The sequence below is a fragment of the Mus pahari genome, chromosome 2 (assembly GCF_900095145.1).
Source record: "Mus pahari chromosome 2, PAHARI_EIJ_v1.1, whole genome shotgun sequence".
Lineage (NCBI taxonomy): Eukaryota > Metazoa > Chordata > Mammalia > Rodentia > Muridae > Mus > Mus pahari.
Genome location: NC_034591.1, coordinates 18024120 through 18032461, shown reverse-complemented (window position 1 = coordinate 18032461; position 8342 = coordinate 18024120). Strand labels below are relative to the sequence as shown.

At 46.0% G+C, this 8342-nt stretch overlaps 1 protein-coding gene across 8 annotated transcripts in view; it reads left to right on the top strand.

The window, feature by feature from the left end:
* Srpk2 (SRSF protein kinase 2) overlaps positions 1-8342 on the top strand; it is a 166554-nt gene that overhangs the window by 143453 nt on the left and 14759 nt on the right. For all 8 annotated transcript variants that reach the window (XM_029534036.1, XM_021188323.2, XM_021188308.2 and 5 more), the window contains 3 exons: positions 474-941; positions 7219-7319; positions 7413-7520. In XM_029534036.1, the coding sequence (XP_029389896.1) occupies positions 474-941; positions 7219-7319; positions 7413-7520 (677 nt within the window). The remainder of the gene's footprint in view (positions 1-473; positions 942-7218; positions 7320-7412; positions 7521-8342) is intronic.

The window sequence follows — 8342 nt, the reverse complement described above, 5'->3', positions numbered from 1 at the left end:
AGAGAAACCCTGTCTCGAAAAACCAAAAACCAAAAAAAAGGAATTGAAGTGAAAGTCCTGTTTTACTTGTAATCCCGCCCCCGCCCCCTGAAAGCTAACTTGTTCTTGATGAAAGGGCTCGTTATTAAATACACAGAAACAAGATTTAGAAAGCTACCTTGCCTTGGCAAACAAAAGACATATTCTAAGTTACGTTAGAAGTGGCTCATAGCCAGGTGTAGTGGTACATGTGCAGGCCTTTGATCCCAGCACTCAGGAGGCAGAGGCAGGCAGATCTCTGAGTTTGAGGTCAGCCTGGTCTACAGATTGAGTCCTGGAGGACAGACAGGGCTACACAGAGAAACCCTGTCTCGAAAAAAACAACTAGAAAAGTATATAAAAACAAAAAACCCAGATCTCTTGGTGTGAGGCCTAACTAGGACTACTGTGCAAGGAGAGCCATGACTCCTGATCTTAATCTCATCTTCTTTAAGGTGAAGTTGAAGACCAGGAAGAGAAAGAAGATGCAGAGAAGGAAAACGCGGAGAAGGATGAAGATGATGTTGAACAGGAACTTGCAAACATAGACCCTACCTGGATGGAGTCCCCGAAGGCCAATGGCCATATTGAAAATGGCCCATTTTCACTGGAGCCGCAGCTGGAGGATGACGAGGATGATGAAGATGACTGTGCAAATCCTGAGGAGTATAACCTGGACGAGCCAAATGCAGAGAGCGATTACACGTATAGCAGCTCCTATGAACAATTCAATGGTGAATTGCCAAATGGACAACATAAGAGTTCAGAGTTTCCCGCACCGTTGTTTTCTGGGCCCTTAGAACCTGTGGCCTGTGGCTCTGTGATTTCAGAGGGCTCACCACTTACCGAGCAGGAGGAAAGCAGTCCCTCCCATGACAGAAGCAGGACAGTTTCAGCCTCTAGTACTGGAGATTTGCCAAAAAGTAAGTGCCCTTTTGCATCTTTGTCTGCTTGCTCTGCATAGGGTCACACCTGTGGCAGACACTGGGAAGGGAGTGAGAGGGCCAGAGCAACCCTTACATTTTAATGCTTGCATCTTCAAAAGCAAATACAATGCTTTAGACTATATCTTATCCTCTAGGCTTGCTCTTACTCTCTGAAATCCTATCCCTGGGCTTGCTTTATTTATTGTATATTTATTGAATGACATCAGATAGTTAAAATGCCATCCACCATTACCACACTCACAGCTTTCTGGACACAGCCCTCTTCTGGCTGGTAGTGGTAGTTGTGGGTTTTCCTTCTGTTTGAGGAAACACCTGTCTGCTTCCAGCTATACCAAGAGACAACTTGTGTTTTATTTGATAGTTGACCTTGTTTATACGATCCTGCTTTCTTTTTGTTGTGTTTTGTTTTTTGTTTGTTTTTCGAGACAGGATTTCTCCGTGTAGCCCTGACTGTCCTGGAACTCACTTTATAGACCATGCTGGCCTCAAACTCAGATCTGCCTGCCTCGACTTCCCAAGTCCTGGGTTTAAAGGTATGTTTGCCCATTGCCTAGCTGTATAACCCTGCTTTTGATAAAGCCTAATAATAGATTATAGATTGGCTTTTACATTCTTGTCTACCTGAGGCACTCTCTTCAAACCCATATTTTTGATGTAAGTGCCCTATGGCTAATTGCAGAGTAACTTAAGGCAAATTGAATATCGCAGTTGATTTTTATTCTGGCTCTTAATGAAAAAGTTCAGTAAATTTCCTATGCCCACGTAGCACATGGCAAATAATTGAGCGAGCCTGATGACTAGCCAGGGCCAGCCTGATGACTAGCCAGGAGACTGTCTAGCTTCTTTACTTGCTGCCTGTCAGCACCCGATTCTCCTGGCTGTGGTGAGCTGTCTCAGCCTTGGAGCTGCTCACATGGCAGTGGTGGCCTATGCCTCACCCTTGGTCTGCCCAGAAGAAAACAGAGTCTCCTTTCTGGGCAAAGGTGGCCGGGACTTGTATCTTCTCTGCATTTATTGTTTCTGCTGCAACTGATTTTCACATACAGAGCAATTTAGAAATTTACCATAGCTTTTCATTATTTTTCATGTGATAATTTAGGACAGTAGCTTTAAATACAGAAAACTGAATTCCAACTTAAACTTAATAACCATGGGACTTCAGTGTCTTAACCTCCTTGTGCCTCATTTCCTTTTTCTACTAAAGGGAAGTAATGGTCACATCTAGTCGTATTGCCATTGAAGCAAATGCTATGTACTAAACTATGTGTGAGAAAGTTTCAGTACATGTACCTTGGCTGTTCAACATCTACTAACAGCTCTACTTGTTACTGTTGTGACATGGTGGCGGTGTCTGAGGCCTGGGCTCAGTGGACAGCCCAGCATCGTGTTGCTAAGAACTCATGGGTCTCGGTCCTTTGATTTATTCCACCTCCCACATCATTGTTCATTCATTCTGGGGAGCCACGGTAGGTAGATGGAGGGTAAAGCCTGAAAAGAAAGAAATTCTTTTTTAAAAAATTTATGTGCCTTGGTGTTTTGCCTGCATGTGTGTCTGTGTGAGGGTTTCAGATGCCCTGGAACTGGAGTTACTGACAGTTGGAGCCGCTATGTGGGTCCAGGGAATTGAACCCAGGTCCTCTAGAAGAACAGCAGATGCTCTCAACACTGAGCCATCGCTCCAGTCCCCAGAAAGAAATCCTTATTAAGAGGGGGGGGGGAGGGAGAGGGAGAAGGAGGAGAGAGGGAATGAATTAATTTCTAATTGTAATGAGTGAGTGAGGAAGTGCTCTCTAACTTAGGCAATCTAAAATTCTAGTGCAGAGAGATTGTAGAACTCATCATTTTCATGTAAAGAATGCTTGGGCACTGTGAGAAGTAAACTTATCTGTTGATCGACAGGATGCCATGTAGCTGCCTTGCCTTCTTTATCTTGGCAGAAGTAAGTGGACAACAACTCATACTTGGGCCCTACTGACTCCCCCAAGAGCCCTGGGCTTTCTTTTGCTGTTCGTGCTTGCTCTGCTGTCCCTTTGGGAAGTTACACATCTTCCGTGTGCATTGCCCTGGTTTCTGTTCTTACCTTATTCTTGGCATGCTGAACTCTTCCTGTGACTCATCTGCACCTGCCCATGATTTCCATTGGCTTTTCTGACATTGCTGGTTCAGTCCCTGTGCAATCTAACTACTGAGTCCCAGCAGCAAGTGAATCCTGAGCAGAAAGTGGAGTGAGCTGTGGTACGTGCTGCTGTGGGTGAGGTAGCAGTGTGCAGGGCCTCTCTGGGTCTTAGCTTCAACACTGCTGTTTGTGAGTTGATTGTCATCTTGTTCTTTCCTATCATAGGCCCTGGGTTGTAGTTTTTGTCAGCTTGACAAGCCTGGCAAGTGGGAACCTAAGTTGAGGAATTGCTTCCATCAAGTAGGCCTGTAAGCATGGCTGTAGACATGCTCTTAATGACTGATGTAAGATGGCTCACCTCACTGTGGTGGTACCACCCCTGGGCAGGTGGTTCTGGGCTCTATAAGAAAGGAAGTTAGGTAAACTGTAGGGAAGAATTCAGTAAGAAACATCCCTCTGTGGTCTTTGCTTCAGTTTTTGCCTCTGGGTTCCTGCTTGAGTCCCTACCCTGATGTCCTTCAGTTGTGGTATACGATGTGGAAGTATTAGCCAAAATAACCGCTTTCCTCTTCCAAGTTGGTTAGGTCGGGGGTTTTATTACAGCACTAGAAAGCAACCTGGGTACCCTTGCCAGGCCTTTCTCAGAACAGCCCCTTTGCTCGGCCTGAGGCACAGGCCTTTCTCAGAACAGCCCCTTTGCTCGGCCTGAGGCACAGGCCTTTCTCAGAACAGCCCCTTTGCTCGGCCTGAGGCACAGGCCTTTCTCAGAACAGCCCCTTTGCTCGGCCTGAGGCACAGGCCTTTCTCAGAACAGCCCCTTTGCTCGGCCTGAGGCACAGGCCTTGCTTGGCTCTACTGCTTCAGAAGCTTGTGTTTCTATATTCTTCCTAGCTGCCTTCCTGACTTCTTCCAAATCACTCTTCCAGCTTGCTGCTAGAGTTTTGAATCACACTAGATAAATTCCCTGTTCCTAATTCTTCACAGCTCTGCTTGGGGCCCAGCAGTCCTCTCTACAGTGGTACATGTGCTTATGGGCAACAGAACAGTCAACTGAGGTACATAAATGAATTATTAGGAAACCTCTGTGTTTTTGTTTGTTTGTTTGTTTTTTTGTTTTTCGAGACAGGGTTTCTCTGTATAGCCCTGACTATCCTGGAACTCACTTTGTAGACCAGGCTGGCCCCGAACTCAGAAATCCGCCTGCCTCTGCCTCCCGAGTGCTGGGATTAAAGGCATGCGCCACCACGCCTGGCTAGAAACCTCCGTGTTTTAAAATAGATATTTTGAAAGTCTAGCTCAATAAATACCTATATATCCTCCACTTATATTTAGTATTAACATTTTAACATGGTATATGTTTTATATAGGAACTGCATAATAGGATACTTAATTTTAAGTTATTTTTAAGTAAATATTTAAATAAATATTTAAGCATTTATCATCAGAGGAATGAGCTGAGGATGATTTTGTTACTCAACTCAGTCCTTACTCAGATTTCCTCTTTAGTTTGAAAACTGTCTTTTATTTTCCCTGACCCAGGGTATGAGAGAGCAGTGTACCACCCCTCTGGGAAGCAAGCTTTGGTGTGAGTTTGTGTTGTCTTTGCTATTATAGGAAACAGTAGCCAGGGGTGAATTATGTTGTTTGAAGAACTTAGATGCCAGGTGACAAGATGTAGACTATGAAGTTGTTTGGTGGCCCGTGAAGGATGAGCTGGGATTTGTCTTATGTCATTGGCTGCTAGAGTAGCTAGCAGGTTTTTGTCTCATGACAGAAGATGTTCCAGAGCAGAATGGTGTTAGTGTGCCTGCCTGGCCCATGTGGAGCCCTCACTTTTCAGTCTTCTCAGTCTGGTTAGGCAGCCATGGTATGGACCTGTGTTTTAGGTCTTGATCCTTACATATGTATCCTTTCAAATACATACCTATCATCCTTCCCAAATGATGGAACTAGCTTCTGTCTCCCATATAGCATGAGACTCTGAGCATCCTTCCATTGATGCTGAGCTCTCCAGCCTGCATCCTGACAGCACGAGATGCCCTGTACCACGCAGGCTGGTGGGCTCTTTCAAGTGTTACAGGTTGTATTCTTGACTGTAGATGCCGTTCTATGTAGCACCTAGCTCCTGCCTGGAACTTCTCCTCGTGCTTCCTTCTAGTGCCACCTTCCCAGGCGTTTTTCTCAGGCTGGCAAGATGGCTCAGTAGGTAGTGACTTGCCTCCCAACTTGATGATCTGATTCAGTCCCCAGAACACACAGATTTGTGTGACATCCATGCAAGTGTGGTGCCCCTCCCTCCATTCCATGTGAAAAGAAAAAGCAGATTTTCAACATTCGCTCATAGTCATCTCTCTTCTTAGTTCTCTTTTTCTTTGAGGTGTATCTAGTTTTCTGACATGTTACATGAATTGCTTGTGTGCCTAGAGAATTGCTTGTGTTCCCTCCCTCCCTCCCTCCCTCCCTCCCTCCTTTTTAGTTTTTCAAGATAGGGTTTCTCTGTGTGTTTCTAGATGGTTTAGAATTTAGAGCTCTGCCTGCCTCTGCCTCCCTAGTTCTGGGATTAAAGGTGTGCATGTCCACACCTAGCTCTTATTGCCTGTATTGCCAGCAAGGGCATGACATGAGTTTCTTAATTTGAGTGTGTCTTTTTCTTGACATATGTCACCAAAGTAGCATATTGAAGGAGCTTGGGAAGTGTTTGTCCAAGGAATGGGTGAGGTGTTGTCCTTAACTATTCTAGTTCTGCCCCTCATCTGAATAGAGAGGCTGTTTGTGCCTGTGGTTTAGGGTGTTCCAATGCTTCCTAAAATAAACCCCGTGACTTTTATTCATGCTCTAGCAGAGGAAAGTTACTGGCTTTTCATTCTGGAAGGGAAAGACTGGCAGTAGGTCATTCGTTGCTATGACAGGTCACCATGGGGGTGACTTAACCTAAGGAGTCAGCCTGGTCTCCAGCACACTAAGAATGACTGTGCAGCAGGCTTGAGTGTTTCTGTAGTCACAACCCTCCTCACCATGATCCCGGATGGCAGCACACGTTGAGAAAGGAAATCACTGCACAGGCACAGGCTGTTTCACTTCTGCACCTGTCTGGCCCAAGTTGATCCATAAGCTGAGGTCAGACATGAACTGACCAGACTAGGGACTTCAGGGTTCCCTAGATGGTTCAGGCCCTGTTAGCCCCCCTGTAGTCTGTACTGCTGTTAGCAGAGCTGACCTTACTTTTTGTGTGGGATCTACCAACACTATATGGTTCCTTAGTTCCAGTATACCCTGAATGAGGCTTGGTGCCCACAGGCAACAACTTGGCATGAACAAAAAGATCCCCAACAAGGGCATTAATGTAGTACATTGAGCTGGATTTTCTGTTTAATCTGTAAATTCCATTTCAATATGACCAAAACTATAAGTGTGTAGGATTTTGAAGATGAGTGTAGTTACAGTGTAGTTATGGCTTACCTGAGAACTTTCCTAAAGCTGGAAACCCCAGACCTGGACCTGCTGTAGAGACTCCCTCAGGGTCATCTACAGGTGAGCTACCTGAGCTAATGAATTACCCTAAAGCCTGCCTTTATGGCTCACGTCAACTCGAGAGAATGCTAGCTTGACATCTCCCTTGTTCAAAACTAAGTCATAGAGGTTTTAGCCTCTGCCTATCGTTGAGTTGACACTTGCTGTCTGAGTGCTTGCTTAGCTGAGGGAGCTGGGAGAGGGTTGTTGTCAGGCCTCCAGCTGCTGCTCAGATGGCATCGGTCAAACTGCTTAGAAGTGATTGGTCATAGCTGGGCGGGGTGGCGCATGCCTTTAATCCCAGCACTCGGGAGGCAGAGGCAGGTGGATTTCTGAGTTCGAGGCCAGCCTGGTCTACAGAGTGAGTTCCAGGACAGCCAGGGCTACACAGAGAAACCCTGCCTTGAAAAACCAAAAAAAAAAAAAAAAAAAAAAAAAAACCAACCAAGTGACTGGTCACCTGTGCTGGTCTTCCTGTGGCTTCCAGTGAGCTTGATACCCTCCGGGAGGAATGGTCCCAGGTGCAGAATTCTGTTCTGTCCAATCATTCTACCTGGCAAGCAGTGTGCTCACACACGCAAACCTCAGGACCCCAGTGCTAACTCTCTCGTCGTTTGCTCATGGCAGCAAAAACCCGGGCAGCTGACCTGTTGGTGAACCCTCTGGATCCACGGAATGCAGATAAAATTAGAGTAAAAATTGCTGACCTGGGAAATGCTTGTTGGGTGGTAAGTAGTGTTCTCATTTTACATTTTAATTGTGATTTTGTGTGAGAAGATGCTTTGGTTTTTTAAATATTTATCACATCTGTTCCTTTCCAGCATAAACATTTCACAGAGGATATCCAGACGCGTCAGTACAGGTCCATAGAGGTTTTGATAGGGGCAGGCTACAGCACACCTGCAGACATTTGGAGCACAGCATGCATGGTAAGAACGGCCTTTGCCATTCTCTTCTCTCGAAATGGCTTCTCCTTAATGCTCTTAATGAGGTGGCGTCTTGTTAGAGATCATCCTTTACTTTAAAATGGGTGAGAAGAGGAAAATGTGCCTGGGTGTTTAAGCCTTGGGAGAATCTCCGGTATGTATATCTTAGGAGACATGGGCTCGTCCTCAGAACCCTGTGCAGGCCCTTGTCCCAAGAGTCAGACCCATCAGAGGAATTACCTTTAGTCTCTGGAAATTCATGGGTGTTTCAGGCTCCTTGTCACACCATGGGGTAAAAATCAGATGCCTTCTCCCAGGAGAGGGTGACAGCACTCGTCACTTTGCAGCACTGGCATGTGGCCTTTACATGTGCAGGCTCTCTGTTCTCCTTCCTACTTAGAAGGGATTTCTCCATCTGCCCGTGCACAGTTGCCTCCATCTAGTGCAGACGCAGTGTGCTGGGTGCTTTTGTGGCATGTGCCAGCACTCCCGAGACAACAGTGGGGACACAAGCTGCCTGGGGTTGAGTCTGTCTTTCTAGGATCATTAGTGGTGCTTTCCTGGCAGACATCAGGAGGAGGAGCATCCCTTTGTGTCTTTGTAGACTCCCCACACATGGTGTGCAGGCACATATGCACATGGCACATATGCACATGGACAGAAAGGACAGAGCTCGCCCGTTTCAGGTTAGGCTGCCTGGTGAGTGAGCTGCAGGACTTGGTTGTCGTCTCTGCCTTTCCAGTGCTGGTTTTGCAAGCATGTGCTGCAGTCTGTCCCCTGCCTTCTTTTTTTTTAAGATTTATTTATTTATTATATGCAAGTACA